The sequence below is a fragment of the Gallinula chloropus genome (assembly GCF_964237585.1).
Source record: "Gallinula chloropus genome assembly, chromosome: 5".
NCBI lineage: Eukaryota > Metazoa > Chordata > Aves > Gruiformes > Rallidae > Gallinula > Gallinula chloropus.
In genome coordinates, this window is record NC_140090.1 from 10,388,053 (window position 1) to 10,411,652 (window position 23,600).

The 23,600-nt window shown below is 43.7% G+C and overlaps 1 protein-coding gene across 1 annotated transcript in view; it reads left to right on the forward strand.

Moving 5' to 3' along the window:
• PARP14 (poly(ADP-ribose) polymerase family member 14) overlaps nucleotides 1-23,600 on the forward strand; it is a gene marked incomplete at its 5' end in the record, with an annotated part of 43,032 nt that overhangs the window by 3,996 nt on the left and 15,436 nt on the right. The window contains 19 exons of the mRNA XM_084265672.1: nucleotides 696-983; nucleotides 2,827-3,063; nucleotides 3,908-6,165; nucleotides 7,777-8,010; nucleotides 8,273-8,494; nucleotides 9,089-9,179; nucleotides 10,067-10,216; nucleotides 10,728-10,790; nucleotides 11,341-11,508; nucleotides 12,343-12,549; nucleotides 12,633-13,226; nucleotides 14,472-14,617; nucleotides 16,207-16,381; nucleotides 16,562-16,841; nucleotides 18,392-18,828; nucleotides 19,755-19,894; nucleotides 19,985-20,018; nucleotides 22,065-22,373; nucleotides 22,877-23,113. Of these exons, the coding sequence (XP_084121798.1) occupies nucleotides 696-983; nucleotides 2,827-3,063; nucleotides 3,908-6,165; nucleotides 7,777-8,010; nucleotides 8,273-8,494; nucleotides 9,089-9,179; nucleotides 10,067-10,216; nucleotides 10,728-10,790; nucleotides 11,341-11,508; nucleotides 12,343-12,549; nucleotides 12,633-13,226; nucleotides 14,472-14,617; nucleotides 16,207-16,381; nucleotides 16,562-16,841; nucleotides 18,392-18,828; nucleotides 19,755-19,894; nucleotides 19,985-20,018; nucleotides 22,065-22,373; nucleotides 22,877-23,113 (6,270 nt within the window). The remainder of the gene's footprint in view (nucleotides 1-695; nucleotides 984-2,826; nucleotides 3,064-3,907; nucleotides 6,166-7,776; nucleotides 8,011-8,272; nucleotides 8,495-9,088; nucleotides 9,180-10,066; nucleotides 10,217-10,727; nucleotides 10,791-11,340; nucleotides 11,509-12,342; nucleotides 12,550-12,632; nucleotides 13,227-14,471; nucleotides 14,618-16,206; nucleotides 16,382-16,561; nucleotides 16,842-18,391; nucleotides 18,829-19,754; nucleotides 19,895-19,984; nucleotides 20,019-22,064; nucleotides 22,374-22,876; nucleotides 23,114-23,600) is intronic.

Below are 23,600 nucleotides of genomic sequence, written 5' to 3' on the forward strand. Positions count from 1 at the left end.
CTTCTCTAGCAGGGCGGTGTGAGAGGCTGAAAAGTCCTTGAGTGCTTAGCAACAACTGGAAACATCAGTGTGTTATCACCACTGCTCTCATTCCAGCTCCCAAACACTGCACTTCACCTGCTGCTAGGAAAAAAATTAACCTTATCCCTGATGAAACCAGGACAACTTGTAAGACAGAGATGTTAATGCTCCCCTCTTTGGAGAAAATGGTTTTGAAGTAGCCTTGGTTTACCTGTAATTTTCCTATGTTTTCTTTTACACTAAAGTGCTATTGGCTCCTTGTTAGTGTATGAAGGGTGTATGCAAAAAGAGGAAACTGTTTATGCAGGAAAAATAGTTAAATATAGTTACTAGTTAAATATCTGTTAAGTACAATGTTAAGCAGGATGGAAACACCTTTCTTTGCTATTTATTAGGTGTTACTAATCTGGAGAACAGTTTCTTGTACTTGAGGTAAATGCTACACTTCTCTACTGCCCTCAAGACATATTTTTTTTGTCCCTTTTGAGGAGATGGGACACATCTAGATCATAGAGTAGTGGGCTTTTTTATAGCCTTAACTTTTTATCTAGATTTGCACTATTTGCATTACTTCTGTGATAGGGAAAAATATGTAAAGTGTAATTTAACATATTGACCTGCTGGGTGTTGAGGAAGAAAGGGAAGATGACATCTTTGTTTTCTTGTGGAACTAGATGCCCAAGAAGTTTTGCAAAGGAAGCATCACTCGGTGAAGAAAATTGATCTGTTCGTCAAGCCGTGCCAAGTGGAGACCCTCAAGAAGCTGTGCCAAGTGGAGGACCCTCAAGGATCCCTGCTTTCCAACACAGTCCTGCTTGAAAACGTGCCCCAGACAACACAAGATATCATGCTAATTATGCTGGTAGAGAACATCAGTGACTTGTCAGAGAGTGATGGTGACTTCACTGTGGAAATGATCCCTGAAATGGATGCTGCTGTAGTTACTCTGAATGGAAATATGGGTAAGAGGCATCGGAGCTGCAGACACCCTGTTAGCTACTCGTGTGAGGGAGACTAAGCAGGAAGTGAATGTTTTCTGTCATAGTCTTAAGGTTTAATCTGATATTGCCATTTTAAATGAGGATTTGCTCTACCAAAGTTAATGACATACCGTGGGATCTCTACATACTGTACAGGTAAAACTAAGTCAGAAGAGGGCTAGCTCTCACTGAGGTAGTAAATAGAACAGGCAGGACTGAAAACAAAGAGTAACTTTACACAAGCAACAAAAGCATGTACTCAGTCTCAGAACAGATCCATAATAAAAGCTCTCCTTGCCAAAAGGTATTAATGGGTAATAAGTTTGAATGGATTTGAGGAAAAATTGGGAAAGTTATGTGCAACAGAGCTTTTTAAAGTTAGAAGACTTCATCAGGCTTGGGAAATCTACTGCACTAAAAATGGAGGCTGAGAGAGGATTAGGGAAGCAGCATCTCCTTTCAGCTTTAGTGCTGGAGAAAGGATACTTGGGATGGATGGAGCCTGGGATGCTGAGTCAAGTCCAGCTGTCCTTGTGCAGAGTGGCAGCTGTCAGTTATGTGCAGCATGGCATTAACACCATAGGTTTTGCCCAATGCTGCAGTACCGACTAGTTGTTAAGCTACTGTGTGCACACTGTTTTTCTTAGTGTGTTCAATACCATGCACTTTCTCTTCTGCTTTGTTAGTGATCGATGGCAAAGGAATCTTCCAGGTGATGGAGAGGTGTCTGCTCCTACTTCTCACCAGTGAGAGGTTGGGAGGACTTTGTGGTTGACTTATGGTCAATATTACTAACAAATTCTATCCCAGGATGTGAGTAACACTAAGTGGAGACTAGATTCAGAAACAGTGTAAGCTAATGCCATAGCTGATGATGTAGAGATAACAGCACTCCATGACAGGGGGAACTGAATTAAACTGACAGTGGTGAACTGGTTCCAACATTCTTCCAGTATCGCTGTGCTGGAGTCCTTTTGGGGGCATAGTGATCTTTAAGTGTGCTTGATTCTGAGTGAGGAGGTGGGACAGAAAAAAGAGAATTCTGTTTTATGTGTGGAAAAACTGTAAATCTCTTTAGAATGTAAAACATGGTGAAAACAAGTTAAGTGCCACTTCGAATCATCTTCGTGGCAATAGTTGTATTGTTGGTGATGTGTAAGAATGAAGTTGCTCAGAAATCTTAAAATTGTGAAGGGATTAGTCTGTGGTATAACCAAACCAGAGAAATTTTTAGTCTCTGAGAAGGCATAGGGTTTCCTGCTTTAGAAGTCAAAAAGAATTTGCATCTTGTGGCCCAGTCCCAAATTTGTGGTGTAGCCTTTAAGAAATAAGTAGTTCCTTTAAAAACTTAATTGTGTGTTTGCCTAAGAGATATAAAACTTTTGTCTATCTTTTACCATGATAACAGGAGGAAAAATAGCCAAATGATATTTATAATAAAACTGCAAGAATCCAAATTTGAGCTGTTGACTTACATCTGATCAGTTATGTATAAAGCCACAGCCCAAAAATGAACCTGAGCTTATCTTCTCCTGGGGTTAGAGAGACCCAGTGCTATTCACCAGGAACACTAGTGACAGATTCTGGGTACAGTAGTTGCAGTCAACAATTGTGATCAACCATGTAGTTGAGTGTGTGGAAAGGAGTAGCTTTGTGGGCACCTCCAAGTTGACAGATGCTTTGTAATTAAGTGCTTTGGTCAATGCACACAGTAATAGTCTGCTAATATCATAGTAGAAAAGCAAGTTACTAATTTGATCTTGGTGTGGGTTTATTTGTTCTCTTTTCTTTTTTTTCCTTTTCCTCTTTTCCCTTCTCTTTATAGCTGCAGGGGAATTTGCTAAAATGCTTAATCAACACCACAGAGCAAAGCAACGAAGTATTACTGCACGGTGCCTTGAGCTAACAAAAAGTATTAGGGCTGAAAATATACCACCTAACATGACCAGTGCCTATATAACCATCTACTTTGAAAATAAGAAGAATGGAGGAGCACAAGTGGTGGATGTTCAACTGCTGCCTGACGAAGATGCAGCTATCGTTACATTCAGGGACCACAAAGGTAAAGCAGAAATATGAAGCCTCTATTTCTTTGAGATCCTTTCACTTAAATATCAAAATATGGATTTTTTTTTTTTTCTAGAGAAATGCCTACTTTGCCCTTATGAAGCACCCTTTCTCAGCAAGTCTTTGCTAACTGGAGTGCAAGCTTAAGTTTTGGAACAGCTGGGCATGAAACATGGTTTTTTTTTTTCCTTTTTATGCACAGTTTGTTTCACCCAGACCTTGATCCATACAGAGTTCAGGTTACAGTTTGAGTTCAGTAGAGAAAACACAGCCCCATGTAGCGCAGGAGACTTCTCCACCAACTCTCCCTTGGCAAGGCAAGCTCTCTGACTTGTCTGAGTGCAATTTCTTGGACAGCTTTTTGGCTGCAGTGGCTTGTCCAGCCAGTGACAGAAACAGGAACATCTGTGGAAGATGGAAGAGAAGGGAGAAACTTGGAGGTGTTGCAGTGAAGAGCAGAGCTGAAAGGAAATAGAAGAAAACAAATGCTTTTCTGGGAGAAAACAGAGGAGCTGTGAATTGATACTGCTGAGGAATAGCTCAGACAACTACTGAGTACAGCACATTAGAGGTGGGAGCATAGAAAGAGCTGTTATGTACCTTCTCCTGAAGGTGGACCCTGTTGGTTCCTAACTGTCTCTCTCTTAGTTTTTGGCATCTAAAACCAGTAACTCAAAAATAATTCCAGATTATTCAAATCTAGGAAGGGGGAATATTAATGTATAACTATTTGTAGATATAACAAACATTATGTAGAGAAAGGTTAAAAAAAAAACAATCCAGAAGATCTTTGGTGTTTAAGTGCTAATATTAATTGTTTGGTGTTTTGTTTGTTTTAGATGTAACCAATATCTTGGCAAAGAAGCATTCGCTCAACAAAACACCAATTTCTGTCTATCCTTACTGCACCTCCCTGGGAACAGCCCTATATGGAAAGGAAGGGCCACAAGTAAAGAAGCCAGATCCAATCACAGTGTCTCTGGATCCGTACATCTGGCGTTACTTGCAGCAAAATAATCATCTACTTCAGGCAATAAGTTGTAAAATGTCAGAGTGTAATTGTGAGGTAAAGTGGCCTGAAGCGTCCTGTGCAAACCCAGAAGTTGTTTTGCATCCTTCAGCTGTTTTGTCTCAGCAGAAGAGATTACTGGCTCGCTTGCTCAAGACGTGGAATGGAAAGGTTTCCTCAGCATTTTCACATAGCATATCAAAGTACAAAGCAATTCAATGCCAAGTAAACACAGAGGTGTGGGAAGCCATTAGAAACAGCTTTATCCATGATGATGAAGTTCTGATAATCTCAAATGTTTCCAAGGATTTACTTGTTCTAGTTGGTGAAAAAGAAGTTGTGATTAAAGCCGTGCAAGAGCTGGAGTCCTTGATAGAAAAGGCCACCAGAGAAATTGAAAGAGAAAAGCAAAAAACTGAAGAAATCGTGTTCATAGGCCCAGGGGACTTTGAGATTTTACAGAGTACTGGTCTTGAGGAAAAAATTCATATGGAGTTCCCAGCCTTGCAGATAACTTATGATTATTTGCAGAAGATAATTAACCTGTGTGGAATGCCTGAGGAAGTTTACAAAATAAAAGGTGATATATTAGATTATATACACAAAATGCCAAAGAAAACACTTCATATCCACCCTTATATTTTTCAATTTTTAGAGCATATTGATAATGAAACCCTGTCACAAAGCCTGTTTATGTCAAAACAAATTAATGCCTTTTATGAGCTTGCCACAGGAATTGTCCTCTTGAAAGCATGTACTCCTGAAGATCTCCTAAAAGCAGAAGAAGAAATAAAGAAGCAACTGGACTATAAAATCATTACTTTGGAAGATGAGTCAGTCCTCCAGAAGAAAGAATGGAGCATGCTTACCAAGCAAAACTGCTGTACTGAAGATGTAACGATCACTAAAGTAGAAAATCAGATCATCATTGCTGGTTGTTCCCAAGCAGTAGCAAAAGCCTTTGAGGAACTCTTTAACTTTATAGATGAAAACACGACAGAAGTAAAGGTCATCAAAGGAAAACCCATGGCAGTCATAATGTTTTTTGAGCAAGAGAAGACCAATGTTTGGGGCGACTTAGAGAATAAAGGTGTGAAAGTTGACTTTGGCACACAGAAGAAATGTAGAGTTATATCCTTGAGTGGGCCAAGAAGAGAAGTACTGAAGGGAGTCAACTTAGTCGAGGAAATTCTGTCTGGCCTACATTATAAGCGTGTGATAATGAGAGAGCCAGGAGCCAGGTTGTATTTCAAAGAGCGAGAACACTATTTCACTTTCACTGCCAAACAGGCTTTTAAGTGTCTGATCAGGCTGGAGGAGGAGTCAGAAGAACAGCTGGAAGAACAGCAAGAACACAGTAATGTAGGCGAGCCCTGTATAGAGGTGATCGTAGGTGGAGTTGTAGTCGCGGTGTATAAAGGTGACATGTGCACTCACGCTGTTGATGTGGTGGTGAACGCATCTAATGAAGACTTGAAACACTTAGGTGGCCTTGCTGGGGCACTGCTAAAAGCAGCTGGTCCGGAGCTGCAGCAGGAGTGTGATGAGCTGGTGAGGAAGAACGGGACTTTTCATGCTGGATGTGCAGTGATCACAGGAGCTGGGAAACTCCCCTGCAAGAACGTCATTCATGCTGTTGGGCCCAGGTGGAACAAGAATGATGCAGAAAAGTGCGTGTACTTGTTAAAAAAGACTGTGAAGAAAACCCTACAATTAGCTGAAACATTTAATTATAGTTCTGTAGCTCTACCTGCTATAAGCGGAGGGATTTTTGGCTTCCCAGTGGAACTGTGTACATACAGCATTGTATCCTCCATCAAGGAGACCCTGGAAGAATCCATGGGGGACAGCAGCTTGAAGGAGGTTCATCTTGTGGACGTTGCACAGAGTAACATTAAGGCTTTCATCCAGGCACTGACAGAAGTGTTTTCAGATTATTCACCTTCCTGCAGGTCACAGCAGCCAACCAGCACAGATCATTGTCCTAGGAAAAGCAAAATTACTCAAAATAGCCAGAACTTCCCATCAGTAACAACAGAGGAAGGCATTGACATCATAGTGAAAAAAGGAAGCATTGAAGATGCCACAGTAAGTATTTTAAATTTCTGCTTTGAAAATATGAAGTGGGCTTTTTTGTTTGCTTTTGGGATTTTTTTTTTAATAAAAATTGCAGAACCTGACCAACCTTAGATCACCATCTATGGTGAGCTATTTAACATGTTTGATATGTTAAATTGGCTCTCACTGGTGATAAGAACTGCTGTTAGATGACTGCCTTACAGGATAAACAATAGAACAAGAGGAAATGGTGTCAAGCCGCAACAGGGAGGTTTAGATTGGCTATCAGGAAAAACATCTTCACAAAGAGGGTTGTTTGTCATTGGAATGGGCTGCCCAGGGAGGTGGTGAAGTCTCCATCCCTGGATGTATTTAAAAGATGTGGTGCTGAGGGACATGGTTTAGTAGTTGATGGCAGGTTAGGGTGATGGTTGGAGTTGATGATCTAAAGGGTCCTTTCCAACCAAAACAATTCTGTGGTAGACACCAATGGCTGCACAGCATTGCATTTTGTTGTCTTAGTTCTAACACAGGCACGTGGATCCCAGTGGTACACAGTGCATTATAGTTTAGCAGAAGCAACTGGGATTAGCAGGAATGTTTCTGGGCTTCAAATCCCTCTGAGCTTTCCTTGTTGGGCAGGAACCACCTGCATGCAGCATTCGCCTTCCCAGAAATTCTGATTACAAGGAGTGGTACTAGTATAGAAGAAGGTGCTCAGGTGCTGGTTAACATGAGTGCCCTGCCATGTGAGAGTGACTGTGCTGTCTCCAGAGCCCCTGTGGTCCCCAGGAAGCACAGCCATGCACCCTGGAGACCCGAGCCCAGCATTGCTCTGGTTCTCTCTGCATCTGTGGAATATCAATCTGCGGAACCACTGGTGATCAGCAGAGCGCAACGTGCAGCTGCTGTTGTGGTTCCTGAGGAGAAACAACTTTGCTGAGTCATTTCAAGTTGCCTCGGGTACTGAAATGCTGATAACTACTTTACTGGGATCACCCATACTGAGAGCAACTCCTTTTAGAACCCTTTCTGTAGAGGCCAGCAATTCCTTTCAGGAGTAGAGGCTTGCCGTGGTTTGTGCATGCAGCTGCTCTAGTTGGCCGGGGCAGAATGCGTGTTATAGACAAGCTGAATTTAGCACTTGACACAACGTTCCTAGCTCTTTGTATTTTATTCCTTTCTCAGTTTCTGCTTTGCTCACTTCTTTCTCTTCAGCTTTCCTCCAGTCTTGTTTTGTTTCAGCTTCCTTTTCTCGAGACTTAGTCCTTCATGAAAGGTCCTGCTTACCTCAGTGAATGCAGATTTTTGGTCTGCAAGCTTCTCTTAGAGAACAAACTTGCATCAAAGTTTTTCAGATGGGGGTAGAATGAGTAGACTGGGAATGCAGAATTTTACCTCTCCCCTCTTGGCTTTAAATGAATTTCACAGTTAACTCGGCTTTTATGTAGCTGTGGGCAGGCTCATGGTGTTGGAACAGGGCATAACTTTTCTGGTTTATTCCAAAACTTTGTTCACTCTTCCATTGCTGCCCCAAACATTTACTTTGTAAGGATATATTTGATTAATCAGTGCAAAATTTCATCTTGATACTTAAAAGTTACATTTTTTTGCTTGCTGCTTTTTTTTTTTTGTTTCCAGACAGATGTTGTTGTCATCAGTGTTGCCAAAGATCTCCAGCTTGATAAAGGGATGGTCTCTAGAGCCTTGCTTAGCAAGGCAGGACAAATGCTTCAGATGGGCTTGCTAGAGGAAAGCCAAAGAAGAAAGCCTGAGGAAGGATCTGTGTTGAAAACAGAAGGTTACAATCTGGGTTGCAGTGTTGTGCTTCATGCCATCGTTCCTTTGTGGTCCCAGGGGCACAAATCTTCAAAGGTTGGTTTAATGGGTTTTATTTGCCTGAATTGTGATGTGACTGGGCTTTGTAGTGGGTTTAAGTGCTGCTTTGAAATTGGAGGCAGCATCATAGAGAAGAATTTGGCCTGTCTTTTAACTGCATGGCCAATCCCTTGTTGAATAACACATTCCTGCTGTATACAATTGTTATATTTCAATACCAAGAGACAGCCAAAACTGCTATCTCACACCTACTGGAAAAATTACTTTTGGTAATTGAAAAAATAATTGTGTTTTACAGGCCTTAGGTGACATCATCACAAAGTGCCTGGAGATGGCTGAGGAACTATCTGTCAAGTCAATTACTTTCCCAGCGATTGGGACAGGGAATTTAGGATTCCCAAAGTCTCTTGTGGCTACGTTACTGTTTGACAAGGTGTTTGAATTCAGTCGTAGAAACAAAGTGAATTCTCTTAAGGAAGTTCACATTCTGCTGCATCCAAAGGACACTGATAATATCCAGGTGAGTTACCATGGTTTTCTGTCTCTGTTATCTGCTGATCCATCGATCTATCTGTCTACCTTGTGATAGTTGGCTATCTGATAATTGCCAAAGAATCCACATGATGCTTGTTCTTATAGTAAAGAAAAAGTTTGCTGGCAGTCTCTTAGATTCTACCACCCATGGTCACCTGCCTGTCCTATGCAGCCCTGCCTGACAGTTCCCTGGCAGTAATACAGACAAAAGTGTAATTACTCTTCATCTCTGAAACTCACCTTAATTCTTTAGTACATAGGACTTGCCCATAGGTAAATTTGCTGCAGCTCCTGCATAGATGCCTTTGCTCTTGGCTAAAGGGATGTTTTCAGTGGAGTACTAATGTCTTTGTAGGAAGAATAGTTACGCTATTTATCAATCCTATGTGTTGCTCATGCTGAATGACTTGCTCTGAGAACAACAGTGTGTCAAGATTTGCCATCAGCATTATGGCATATGGCATGAAGTAACTTGTGTTAAGGTCTTTCTAAACTTTTTTTAACTTTACTTTTCAAACCTTTATGCCTACTGTGTAATCTAAGGACTTCTACAGTGGTTGATTGTAAATTCTTTCTTTAGGAATTTTCAGATGAACTTGAGAACAGGTGTAGAAGTAAAGTAGATGTTAAAGTGCAGAAGACTTCTCCAAATAAGGCTAGCCAAGGCACAGGTAAGCTTTTTTTTATGCTTTTAAATATTATGAGGAACATACTCGTTGTGGATGTTTAGATATTTTTTTGGTGAGCATGTCTTTCCCAGAGTCCAAGTGGTAGTCAAAGTAGCTGCTGTAAAGCCAGCATATAGTATTTTCAGGCTGATTGTCTGTAATGTTTGAAACAGCGTGAGGGGATGATAAGGAAAAAAACGTACCTGTGATTCATTATCTGGATAGTGCCCTGACAGATCAGGACAGCAGAAGCCATTGTGTGCTGAGGCTACAACTTTATTAGATTGCAAGCAGGTCTGATGCCTTGGGAAGGCAGGACAAGTTCCTGGTTATATGTCTTAAGTGATGTCTCTTGGAATACTCTTCAACCTCTTACACATTCAGGTGAATAGCAAAACCAAACTGAATCTTTGGTGTTATCCAGCCTAATGGAATTGCAGAGCCTGGAAAATGAGTTGTGTGTTGGAAGCGTAAGTTTGTACAAGTAACATCGTAGGTACAAAGCTCCTGCCATGCAGTAGGGACCTTGCCTGAAAACTGAGGCAGAGGGGTGAGAGTGTGAGACTTGGTAAGTTTGCTGCTCTGTTACGGTGGAGTTCCACAAAGGTTTGTATAGTACAGTGTGACAACGTGGTGTCTGTGTACCAAGTATGCAGCAAAACAAGTTTTTCTGCCATTCTGGCAGGAATAGTGATGGTGAGAATAGGTGAAGTTTGATCAAAGACCCCGGTGAGAAGGAATGATTTTCAGTTAACATGACCGGCAGTTGAATTCACAGGATGAGTCTGGAGGAAACTGGGGTCTCTGTAGGTGTTGTACCCATTGAACAAGTCCCTTATCTCTTGTATCACTGCTCCCTTCTACTCAGGGTCTGTATTTCCTTCCTGCAGCTTCCTCCAGTACCTCTGCAAGCTCAGCACAGGATGTACATGAAATAAAAATTGACTCTGTCGTGTTTCGGGTGGAAGAAGGTGATATTACCAAGGACAAGGGGGATGTCATTGTAAACATAACAAATAAAACCTTCAACCTCAAAACAGGTATTTTGGTTGTTATGTGTGAATACAGTACATGTGGTTGGAAGGGCTAGGAGAGTAGAATGTATTTTCTTCAACATTTCAAACCACACTGTGAAACACAAGGGTTTATGTTTTGCTCCTTGGGGTACCAAGGCTCAATTAAGAAGTGTCTGAAACATTATTTCTTGTTCATTTATGCTATGGGATGGCATGTTCAAGGCTCTTGCAGAAAGGAAAACTAATTTTAGTTTTTTAATAGAATCTTTTCATAGAACATCTCTCTTAGACTAAAGGAGGAGACAGACTTCAGCGAGGCTTTGACCTCGGTGAAACTCATGTACTTTAGACATCTCTTTGAATCGAAAAGCACAAGCCTAAAATTTAGGCAACAGTGCTTTTCAGTGATAACTTTTATATTGTTATCAGGCTTGAGATGGTTTAGATACTGTATAGTGCACAGCTCTGCCTCAGATGGGATTTTAATGGCATTAAGAGTAGTAACGGCGCCTTCATATGCTTCTTCTCATTTAAGGTGTGTCTAAAGCAATTCTGAACAGTGCTGGACAAGCAGTTGAAGATGAATGTGCTCAACTAGGTATAGTACAACATTTCTACATTTGTAGATCAAATTCAGCTAGTGAACAGCAAATAAAATGAATGGGGAGTAAGGATAGACAAGTGTGTGGTTTAACATCCCATGAAGTAATTGAAGTGGGAAAGATGCTGGTGTGGAGGTCAGTTTGAAAGACCAACCAAAGGACAAGACTTACGTGGAGTAGGTAAGAGGTAAACTTCTGTTGCACAAACCAATAGGGTAATTGAGGAGGGTGGATGGCATGCTTGTGTGTGCATGAAGACAGTGTAGTACTAATCAGCAGGAAGCTCTCCAAGACTGTACATCACACTTGACAAATAAAGATGCACACAAAATTGATTTGCCAAATGAGGTAAATATTTTAAAAGTGTAAAATGAATCCTTGTGCCTTGAAAATGAAAATGGAGAGAGGGGGCTGCACGGTTTATGGAAGGAAACTTCAAGCTTATCCTGTGGGATACTGTTCATCATTTCTTACCTCCTAATGAGGATTAGTACAGCTGTGTATTGGGGATAACTGTGGGTTGATTACGTTCTCCTCATGTTTCAGCCTTACAAGCTCAGAAGATCTATATCACGACCCAAGCAGGAAACCTGCAGTGCAAAAAAATAATTCATGTTGTTGCCCAGGATGATATCAAGATGCTAGTCTCTGAAGTGCTTCAGGAGTGCGAATTACAGCAGTACACCTCTGTCACCTTCCCAGCAATAGGAACAGGTCTGTGCCTCCCTTTTGAAATGAAGTGCGTGTGATTCTGCTAATCTCAGGATTCAAGCGATGAGTTTGATTCGCCTGGTGAAAACATGCTCAGAAACTTCAAAACTCTTATTAGGAGCTTATGAAAACCTAGAAAGCTTCATTCCTTGTAGTCAGCTAGTAGGTAAAGAGTATGAGTGCTGTAGAGCTAACACTTCCTTGCAAGCAGGGATTCAAAGGTATGTCTGTGCTATCTGGGGAGTAGGTAAATAAGTCTTTGTCACAGCAGCCTGGTATGTGTGGAGCAGCTTATCAGAGAACACCCAGGGAGCTACTTCTCCATTGCTGAAATCAGTAGATGGTAGAACTGGCTAGCAGCTGCACAAGTAGGGTTGATACAGATGGAATGTAAACCTTTCAAAAAGGCCAGGCTGTCCCTTTTCTTTCTTCTGTTGCTATTTTCAGTTAGTTCCACAGAACTCCTTAGAGTCAGAATTCAGAACTGGGCTAGCCTTCGTGCACTAATGAAAGTAGACTTGCTTTTTGAGCAAAAAACTGGCTTCTGGACCATTGAGTTTCAGGCCTGTGACTTATTAGGTGACCACGCCATTCCATCTGTATCATAACCTGATCAGTTGCTATGTCAGCAAAAATGAACTTCCTTTTTTCCTTGCTGGAAAAGGGGTCGTGAACCTAAAACCTTTCCTAATTGCCAGCCTCTAAAAGTTATTTCTGACCTGTTTTATGATTCAAGTGATTGTGGGTGTGTTCATAACTGTTCTTTTAAAGAAGCTTTAACCATTTTTAATGGCTAATAGTGCATTTTAAAAGGAAAATGTTTATAACTTGTTTCAGGTCAGGCAGGCCGTGATCCAGCCGTAGTGGCTAATAACATGCTAGATGCTGTAACTGACTTTGCAAGAAGCAACTCTGCTCCATCTGTGAAAACTATTAAAGTTGTCATCTTTCAGCCACATCTGCTGCCTGTGTTTTGTACAAACATGAAGAAAAGAGAAAGTCCTTCTAAACCAGCAGGCAAATCATTTTTTTCCTGGATACCATGTAAGTAGATGCTGCAGATCAATATATTTAGCACCAGTGCTAATGGTTACTATTAATTATAACATTTGTGTATTTCAATGTAGCATTTTGGAACTCTGAGAAACGTTCCCCAAAGGAAAAAATCCAAAACGTTTTGGAAAAGAAAATCGAGGTGGCTGTTGTGCAGATCTGTGCTGAAAGCAAAAAGAAAGCGGAAGAAGCTGAAAGCTGGTTGAAAAGTGCAATTTTAAAGGACCAGTTTAAAAGGGACATCAAAGATGAGTCTATCCTTCGTTTTGGTGAAGTGGAGAGCAAGGAGCTGCAGGACCTACAAAACAGACTAAAAATTGCTCTTCGTTTGAGTAGTAACTCTATTCAAATTTCAGGTGTTGAGAAAGATGTCTGGATTGCTTATTCATCTATTCAAGAAATGATTCACAGGGTAAGAGCTGCTGAAGAGGAAGAGGCCAAGGCAGAACTCTTAAAAAACGTAATTGAGTGGAAATATTTAGAAAAGGATTCCTATGTGCCCTTCAACAGTATCACAAATATGCAGTTGGAAAATGCTTTCCAGGGAAAACAGCAAGATATTTTTGTCACCATTGATGGGAAAAAACACACAGTGGATCTAAAAGCTAAAGTTGCTGTAGATGACCAAGGAAAACAGGTGCCCGTTATACGTGTTGATAAATCAGAAGGTAAGTAATGTGGGAACGTCGGTCTGTCAACAAGTTTTGAAGACCAGGCTGCATCCAGCCTAGTAAGAGTAATAAATGGTAAAAATATGCAAAATATTGGTAATGCTTTGTCCAGCTCCTTTTCTGGAGAGCGTAGACAGGAACTGAATTGGGAAAAGACAAGAATCCTGCACTTTTATTTTTTGATAACTAGGTAATGTGTTCTGAGGTTCTTACCAGGCTTGCTGGCAAGAATTAGAATGATGACAGCTACAAACATCTAAATCTTAGCTCGTTTCTGTTCTTGAGATGTACCTGATTCCCTGTAATTCTGGTCCTTTAAGGAGCAATTTTTCTTACTCATTCTTGCAGGACTCTTCCTAATGTATTCTTTTCCTTTGTCCTGCTGTGACTCAGTGTTACAGGATGCATTTTATATCTTAATGGGAGCAACTTTTTTGTCCAATTCAAACTTGAAAGTGAAAGTGGATGGGTTTAACTGGGCCTTAGTAATGCCTCCTGCATATTTTTCGTAGGACCTTTTTTGTTGTTGTTGTTGTTGTTCTCTTACCAAATGGTGTCACTTAATTGAAAGGGTTTCATACTTCTAATTAAGGGAACCTGTAATGCCAGATGTCTGTAATTTGTGTGTCAGTCAATGTTAACTGTTTGACAATACAGCGAGATACTAGGCCTTGCATGAAATGAGAGAAGGGAAGAAAGGGAAGGCTTTTGCTTTCCAGGTGGATAGTGTATTCTTGAACACTTTAACGTGTTCCTTGTCCAGATGCTTTGCTCCTAGTCATTGAGAAGGAGCAAATGCAGAAATCCGGATTAGTGCAGTGTCCTTGAAAGCTACTGGTAAAAGATGTCGCCAAGGGTCCCTCTTCAGCTGTGAAGAATGGATTTGTCTAGGAACTATCAATTTGGGCATGTCAGTTGCCAGTGCAATAGCAAAGCAGAAACTGCAATGCCCTAATCCTCTGGTAAAAGACCCCTGGAATACCCTTGGCTGACAAAGGCCAGTAGGCACTAGTGAGAAGCTTGAAGGGTTTGTAGCAGGACATGTTTTAAGCAGAGGATTTTGGTAAACATGGTTGTGCTTCTTGGTCTCAACACACAGCTTTACAACAAGGAGCAAGCATAGAGAGAGGCAGAGTCTCCCTATTGCAATAACAACTACGAAAATCACATTAAACACAAGGAAAAACCATTCCCACTCAGAAATGTCTCCAGTAACTCCCCTTGGTTGTGCTTCTTGTGCAGATCAAGAGTCAACAGTGCTCCCTGCAACGTGGGATGATATGAAAAACCAGCAGCTCAAAACAGTGGAACTAAAACCAGAAACAAGAGAATTTAAAGATGTGCAGGAAAGGTTTATGAAGACCAGTCAGTCACTTAAAATTGAAAAGGTAAAAAGCATGTCCTCATTTCTGACCGTAAATACTTCGATAACAAGTGATGTAGAATACCAACAACAATGGAAAACTAAATTGCACTGAGATTTCTGAGGATGGACAAGTCTTTATGGCTGTCACTGCTTTGAACCAGCATCAGTTTAATGCTGCAGTTATGTGGAGCAAGTCTTACAGTTGCCTCTTCTGCACCCAGTGAGACTGCTCTTTCTTTAAATAACTCTTGCTACAGTAGAGCACAGCATTTGCTTGCTTAAGCCATGTGTGCTTTGCAGGTAGGCATGTCATCTGTACCCCAAAAACCTGCAAACCTGTCTTATAATATTTCCTATTGAGTCTTTTTGTAATGTTTTGGGTGGGTTTCTGCTGCTTGTCATGCCAAAGTTTGGAGTGACTTGACTAATTTATTTCATAATCTGGTGTATGCACACTGGAGCTAGGGAGAGAATCTCAGAAGTAGATCGAATTGTTGATTGTCCTGTTTTAGACCCAGGTGACAGCTCAGCACCAAGCAGCTGCTCAGTTGCTTCCCCCCTGGTTTCGGCTAGGATAGAGTTAATTTCTAGCAGCGGATGGAATGTGGAGTTTGGGAGCTGGGATGGGAGCAGTACTGATAACACACTGATGTTTCTAGTTGTTGCCAAGCCACCAAGGACTTTTCAGTTCATATTTCCCTACGAAGGAGAAGGGAGGGTATACAGCCAGGACAGGTAACCTGAACTGGCCAAAGGGGGTAGTCTATGCCAATTCTGTCATGCTCAGCATAAAAGGGGTCTGGTGGGGAGAGGAGCAGGCAGCTCCAGGACACTCGGTTTTGGGGATGGTCCAGTTTCAGGGTGGCTCTGAGCTGTACGGCCTGAGTTGTGCAGCTTGGTGAGAAACTGCATCACGTACCACCAGTTTCAATATTAACAGGACTTTATAGCAAAATATATATTGTATCTCTCTCTCTGCTGTCCCAGTAAGCTATCCTTATCCCAACCCGTGAGGTTTTGGTTTCTTGGGTTTTCTTCTTCCTCCCTTCCCCTGCTCTCTCATTCCCCCCCACCCCCTCTTAAAGAACGAACAGCTGCGTGGTGCTTGGCTCTCAGCTGGGGCAAAACCAGGACACAGGATTTACAGCAAAATATACAAAACTGGCAATACACAATGCAGTTTCTCACTGAACTGCACAGCTCAGAGCCATCCCAAGGCTGGACCATCCCTGAGCCTGGAGCTGTGCACCCCTCCTCCACCAGCCCCTCTCTGGCTATTCCATACCAGACATCCATGGTATGGAATAGCCCCTTTGGCCCAACTGGGTCAGCTCTCCTGTCTGTGTCCCTTCCCAGCTTCCTGGGTGCCCCTCGCCTTCTCATTAGGAGGGCAGTGAAAGAGGCTTCAAAGTCCTTGACTGCTTGGCAACAACTGGAAACATCAGTGTGTTATCAGCACTGCTCTCATCCCAGCTCCCAAACACTGCACTGTACCTGCTGCTAGGAAGAAAATTAACCTTATGCCTGCCAAAACCAGGACATGGATGCGCTAATGTTTTGTGTGACGACAACCTGGAAAAAATTAATGTGCCTTATTTCCATACTTTGCAGATTGAAAGGGTACAGAACCCATCTTTGTGGAAGACCTACCAAATAAAAAAGCGTGCAATGGATAAAAAAAATGGCAACAGAAATAATGAGAGGCTTCTGTTTCATGGGACAAGTAAGGAGTCGGTAACCTTGATTAACAACCATGGGTTTAACCGGAGCTATGCTGGAATGCACGGTAATGTGAATTTCAAAACTACCATTGTTTTCCTGAACAGGGCTAGGAGCGGGTTGCCATCCCGTCTCTAGAGTCCTGCCTTGTGGGCAAAACTATTTGTTTTGTTGCATGTGATGATGGCAGATGAGTGATTGTTGTTGCTACCCCTGTGCTCACAGACATTTCTTTTTCTGACTCCAGCTGCAAACTTTGGAAACGGGACGTACTTTGCCGTTAATGCCAGCTATTCTGCCAGCAACACCTACTCCAGACCAGATGCCAATGGGAAGAAATACATGTACTTGGCTCGAGTCCTTGTTGGAGAATATTCGTTGGGAACAAAAGGATCAATTACTCCAGCACCAAAAAATGCTAGTAACTCTGTAGATCTGTTTGACAGTTCAACTGATGATTTGAAGCAGCCAAACATGTTCATTATATTTAATGATATTCAAGCTTACCCAGAATATCTTATCACTTTCACTAGATAAGCATTGTGGTTGCAGTGGAGTCTGCATGTCTTCTGGTCTTTGGGGAGGATCAGAAACACGTAATGAAATGCCCCATGAAAACAACAACTGGTTTTATAATATTAATTTCTTTTACGTTTAACCAACCTCTGGCAAATCTTGATAGACTCGTTGTTTACACTTGGAACAGCTGAGCATATTTAACACTTGAGATGCTGTTAGAGGTTATGTATCTAACCTTTTCATTGTATTGGCCTTTCTCTACAGCCTTATGGCCATCCTGGATGCACTAGAGTGGGGAGAGTGCTGGGGGGGGGGGTGTTCAAGGGATCTTCTTTCAGACACGACCTGACTGCTCAAAGTTGGATTTCTTATGGCTTCCTACACTCTGTCAATGACCATCTGCAGCATGAGTTTTCAATAAAAAATAATTGTAGTTAATGGTTTGTGTTTGTTTAAATTAGCATTGGTTTTCAGCCACTGCACTTCTATGAAGTTGAAGTCTCAACAAGCAAATTCCTAATGCAATAACTGTCCCTGGCAGGTTAAGAGGATCTTCAGAAGGTTTTGGGAGTTGTCTGAGTTAACTTCCTCTTCAGTGACAAATAAAGTGAATTTTGAGAAGGTGCTGCTGTTAGAAAAACCTTCCTGTCATTTTAAAGAGGAATGAGTAGAGCAAAGAAAAGCAAACACGACTTTGGCAGGGGTTGCAAAGACTTAAATAAGTAGGTTATTTCAAAGGGCTAATCATTAACAAGCCAAAGTTCAGACTTTGGTGGGGGGGAAGGGGCAGAGTAATGTCATCTTCTTTGTAGCGTGTTGATGGAAGAAAAGAAGTCTCAGCCTTAGCTATTGTTAAGATGTCTCAGTGAAAAAGCAGTGTGCTGCAGCACCTCCTTGTTCTAGAAACTGTTGACAGCCTCAAGTCTATCAGGTTTGCCTGAAGTGAGTGGATGATTAAGAGAAAATAACCTGGCTTAACTGAGTTACTAGGGTTAAGGTTGTTGTTACTTTAAGATTTTACTGTGGGTTGGTGTAACTGTGTGAGCAGTAATCACGGCAGGGTAAACATTGCTGGGGGACAGGTTTTCTCAGGTAAGTGGTGTGAAGTAATACACCTGCAACTACATTAGTGGAGCCAGAAGCATCGGGCTGCTGGTTGATACCCCATCCCTCCTCTGCCGAACTGGTGCCTTTGGGCTTTAGTGCTGTTGATGAGGTTGGGATTCTAACTGCTGACACTGGAGACCTTTGTGCTTGAGACCCACGCAGGGGCATAGAGCAAAATGATGAGGCTTAATCCATCCCTGAAACAAACACACGTCGCCACAGGTCCAACTGTGTGACAGCTGCCAAGGGTGATGGCTCAGGGTAGGTCACTGAACTCTCTGGGCTGCGCGCAGGCACTGAGGAGCCGCGGTTGCTGTCACCCTAAACCGGGGGGCATAGGGGCGGCTCCCGCACCGCCGTGCGCTTCTGGCTGCCAGCGCGGAGTAGGCCTGGGGCAGCTGCGGGGGTTGGCGGGGAAGGGAGCCTGAGGGAGAGAAGCTGTGGCCGCTAGGCCCGGCAGTAGGCCGCTCGGGCAGCCGGAGGGGAAGCAGGGGGGATGTGTGACTGACGGGAAAGGGGGAGGCTCCGCCCCGGCGCGGCGCTACGCCTCGGTACTCACTCCCGCCCACCTCTGCGGGCTGCCGAGCTCCGCCAGCTGCCGGGACCCGCCGGGAGAGGGCGGCGGCTGCTCCGCCCTATCGCGCCGGGAAACGAAAGCGAAAGGCGGCCGGAGCAGGAGCAGGAGCCAGGCGGCCATGGCGGGGCAGCGGCCGGGCGGCTTCCCGCTGCTGGTGCGCGGCGACTGGGACTCGGCCGAACCGCTGCCCGCCCTGAAGAAGAAGCTGCTCTGCTACTTCCAGAGCCAGAAGCGCTCGGGCGGCGGCGAGTGCGAGCTGCGGCCCGGGACCGTGACCGGGCAGTTCCTGGTCTGCTTCGTCCACCCTGAGGGTGAGCGGCCGGGGCAGGGAGGGGACATCCGGGGGGGTGCGGCGGGTCCAGGGGAGCGGGTCCAGGAGCGAGCAGGGTGGGAGGTGTAGCTCCCAAGCCGGAGCATTCTGCGAGCTGAAGCATATACGCTGACATACTGTCTATGGGGCTGGCAGGCGTGCAGCACACGCTCCGCAGTGTCTAATGCCATATGCATCCTGTGATATGTGCAATACAGAGCATGTCGTGTGTGTTTGCTTGTGTAGGTGTTTAGTTTCGGTGCTTAGTACCAGCCTCAAGGCTGCATTTTGACTAACAGTAGGCCATAAGCTAATAAATATATCAAAGCTAGGTGCATATATATCTATATGTTAAATTTCAATATGCAGTAGTAACACTCGGAACAATAACACTTACTTTACTCTAGCTTTATTCTGTAGCTAAAGGTGTGTATTAAAACCCATGACATCTGTAACGTGCATGTGTTTGTGGAGGCTTGAGGGCAAGGTGGAAAGCCTTTAGCTGTGAATGTGTTAAAACATATACCCTTTCTTTTTCTTCTTTCTGCTTTATCATGCTTCCCAGTTGCTGGCACACCCAGCTGGTAAGTTCAGGACATACAGCCCCCAAATCGTTTGGTACTGGCTGGAAGGCGTGGGGCCAGGACCCCCCTGCCGCAGCCCTGGCATGGGGCGGCCCTCTGGACACCAGACAGGAAAGGTGTGGTAGAGCTGAGCTTTGTGTCTCTGGTTGTTCTGCAGAAATAATATCTGCTGCCGTTCTGCTGGCTCTTTGGAGGAGGAAACTCTCCTGGGTGCTGTGAATTTAAAGCTCTTTTGTTCTGTGGGGCAGCGTATGCATCCTAACGTAAGGGTGGAAAAGCGCTGTGTACTTCAAAGCTGTGTTTCTGTCTGGGTTGTCACTGGGGCTTTTCTGGTTTTATTTAGTGAAGCAACGAGTTCTTGAGAGAGAGTCTCACGAGCTGTCCTTGGGAGAAAAAGGCCAGTTGAAGTTGATTGTCACAGACCCTGACAGAGCACTAGCTGCTGAAGAGGAGGCATCTAAAGGAAAAAGAGCTTCCACAAAGGTGAATAAAAATTGTAAACCTAACCAGAGCTTTGAAATGGTGGTGAGGCTGTCAAGCAGTCACTCATACTTTGCTTTCATTTGATTTTAGGCTCTGAAGGCCCCGAGCAACCTTCAGACAAAAGGTAAGATGCTGTCCATCCACGTGCTGATTCTTTGTAGAACAAAACTGTTGGTATGTTTCTTTGCACATGGCTCCAGTTCCATGTGAAGTTGTGCTGAGAGTTCCGGTGTTTGGAAGCCTGACTGGGGTGGTGCAGGGGAAGGTGTAGACTTGATCACTGAAGATGGTGTTCACCTTGCCAGACTTAAACCATGCACCTGGTTTTAGCTTCTGAAATAGGCTTTTTAATCAGGGGAGCATATCCAGAGACGGATTTAGTTCCCTTATCCTGCATAAATGCTGTAAGATAAGATCAGCGTGGAAAGATCCTGAGCCCAAGCCTGGTGGCTTTACAATTAGGAGAATCTGTGAAGGCAAGTGGTGTATCTCCCCCAGTACTGCTGTGACTTTGGTTAGGTCCTCATCCAGCAATGCTCTGCTAAGCTTTGTGATTCAGAAAGCACCCAAATATACCTGTGTCTTCAAAGAGTAAATACTCAGCCCCAAGACAGACCAGTTAATCACGCAGTTCTTGTTGTTTGCTGTTTTGGATGGTTTTCCTCCTGTCGAAATTGGGTACTCAAAGTTGTCTCTGCTGTTTTTTAGTTCTAGTAGAGAGGACCTTGAAAATCTCCAGGCGCTGCTCTTGGTCACTTTTTTGGGTCAGCCTAGTTTTTGGGTTTGGCTTTTTTGCACTTTTGTCATTGCACATAGAAGAGCAGATGATCCCTGTTGGCGATCTGGAAATTCATAACTAGCATCTGCAGAGCTATTGCACCTGCAGTTATTTCTTTTGTTTTCCTCTGGTTGGGCTTATGCTGCTAGGCCTTGAAAGGCAGCTGTCTCCTGTAAATGTTATGGGTTCGGTATCAGTTGTTGTTGTACCTCAGGAGAGCTTGTGAGCCTGGCGAGTGGGCAGAGCCAGTCTGTTTGTGGTGCCACCTGCTCCAACTTTCCCACCCTGTTTCTCTGTCCCCTCAGGGCTGCACCCCCCAGCCACCCTGCTGGGAACTACACCAGGATTTAGGGATTTTTGGGTGCTCTTAAACAAAAGCAAGCAGAGACCTTACCCCTGCCCCCATCCTTGGGTGTACAACTGCTCCACTGAGCTCTTCTCTCTTCAGCTGTAGGTGCCCTCTGCGATGTCCACCTCAGAGGTGGTGGCCCTGGAGGTTTACACTGAGGGTGGTGAGCACCATCCTCTCCCTGGCATGATGCAGGGACGTGCTGGTTTACCAAACTGAGAGGGGCTTGTTCTCTTGCTTGTGTTCACTGGGGCAGGGAAGAGAGAGCTGCCTTTGTTAGTGACTATGGTCATCTGAAGCAGCCTTTGGCATGTGCCGCTGTCCCACCACCCTGCAGCACTTGGTGACCACCACTTCCTCTGACTTATCAGACAGTTGTTTCACAACATGCCTGTGTGTCTCTTTACTCAGACATTCCCATTTGCAGATTCTTTCCCCTCTCTGCCTTCATCTGCCTGCCCCGCTGGAGACATGCCTTCCTCCAGCAGCTGCTTGGCTTCTGGGGTCCTCAGTGGGAACCCCTGTTATATTTTCTACAAGAGAAAATTTGTATCCCTGCCAGCCTTCTGTGCACAGGGTTCCTTCAGCTCTGTCGTACTGCCCTGATGGCAGGGCAGGTGGTAATCAGGAGGCTTTGCATCAAATCACACAGAGCTACTGGTGGCTGATGGTGCCTGCAAAGGTTCCCCAGCTATCTTCAGGCTTGTTATGACTGCACCCAGGATAGGGAGTAGATGTAGAGGCTGCAGGGTGTCTCTCAGCCCTTCATCCATGCCTGAGCAGCCCTGGGTAATTGTCTTAATGAAGTTGGGTTTTTTTATTTATGTCTCTGACACAGAGAAAGAGCAGTGACCTTGGTATTGGACCCGTTTACTCACAGCTGTTTTCTACCACCAGGGAAGCTGCCTCCAGCCCTGCAGAATCTTGCATCTGGGCTGGTTAGGGTCCCAGAATGACCAGGGGTACCTGGCAGTATCTGGTTGGTTAGATGATCTCTTTTCTTGGAAAGGACAGGAAGGGTAAGCAAAATCTGTTTATTCCAGGAAATGTGTACCAATATGTCATGAGGCTTGTTTCTCTCTCTGTTGAAAATGATGCAGAAGCATTGCAGAAAGCAGAGAGTTTGGATTGGGACCTTGAACCCCAGGAGGAGCCTGAATCTGCAGAGAATGTCACAGAGAAGTCCAAAGAGGCCTCGCCTCCAGTAGTGTTCAAGAACATAAAAAGATGCAATCCAAAATGCTTACGTATGCTGTTGGAGAACATCAGTGGCCTGACAGTAGATGATGACTTCACTGTGGAAGTGATACCTGAAATAAATGCTGCTGTAGCTACCTTTACAAAGAGTATTGGTAAGACAGGATGTACGCCATCGTTTATTTCTCTGTGTGTGTATGAGTAATAGTTTCCTGAGCTTGATTTCCTCTCCTGTTAGGGATTTGGACAATTGAAAAAAAAAAATTCCCTGGACTGTTGTTGCTCAAGAAAGACACAAGTGAAAATGCCTGTCATCTAAACGTTACATGGAAAAAAGAAAGCTGGGGCATCTTCATTAATTGAGATTGGATGAGAATGTTTCGTTGTCTCTACCCTTTTTTGGGTTAGGGGGAGAGGAATTAGAAGCAGGCTGACAGTGGAGATGAGTTTTGCAAATTACTGAAGTATGTGAAGTCTCCATTTGGGAACTAGCAGAGAGTTGTGTGGCTGTGTGCATTTCCCCTATTTTATTACAACATTATCTGGCACCAAAGGCCAGGAGAGGTTGACTTGGCTCGCTGCTTTGCCAGAGCTGAATGCCAGGGCTGATAATGACCCAGGAGATCACAGTCGGTTCATACTGCTCTTCTGTTTACAGATACTGAAGTGTTTGTCAAAAAATGCTCACAGAACAAGAGACTTAAAGAATTTGAAATGACTGCCAGGCTTCTCGAGTTGACGCAGAGCATCAAGGCTGAAAACATACCAGCCAACGTTTCTGTAGACTACCTGACAGTCTACTTCGAGAGCGCGCGGAATGGAGGGGGAACCGTGTCAGACATCCAGCTCTTCCCTGAGGAGAACTCTGCCATCATTACTTTCGGTAGTCACAAAGGTAATGTTGTCCTTCACCTGACCAAAGTCTTTTTTGGGGCTTGAAAGGAAATGACTGTAAATTCAGGCGTTAGGAGGAGCCTGGCTTGGTTGTCGCTAAAGCCAGTGTACACTGTCCTGTTCCTGGGAAGTGCTCTGGGTTTAGAAATACTGCTGCATGTCTGGGGTCTCAGAATGTCTTTTGTTTGTTTTAAAATGTTGCCACAGGTACATTTCAATACCTGCTTTGTGTGTGGGTTGTGCCCTATGGTGATTTTTTTCCCCGTTTACAGATGTTTTTATCTGCCATGCAACATGAGTTGTACAGATTTGCAGAGGAAGCAGGATTTGTTAATGGCTTCATCTTTCAGTTACCTTTCAGAAACTAGTTAAGGTCAAATATGTTTGTTATAAGGGAAGAATAGAGCTAAAGAACGTTACTATTCCTTGTGTTGAATCACTGTCCTATTTTTGTGCCAGCACAACCTCTGGTGAATATCTCTGTGTTA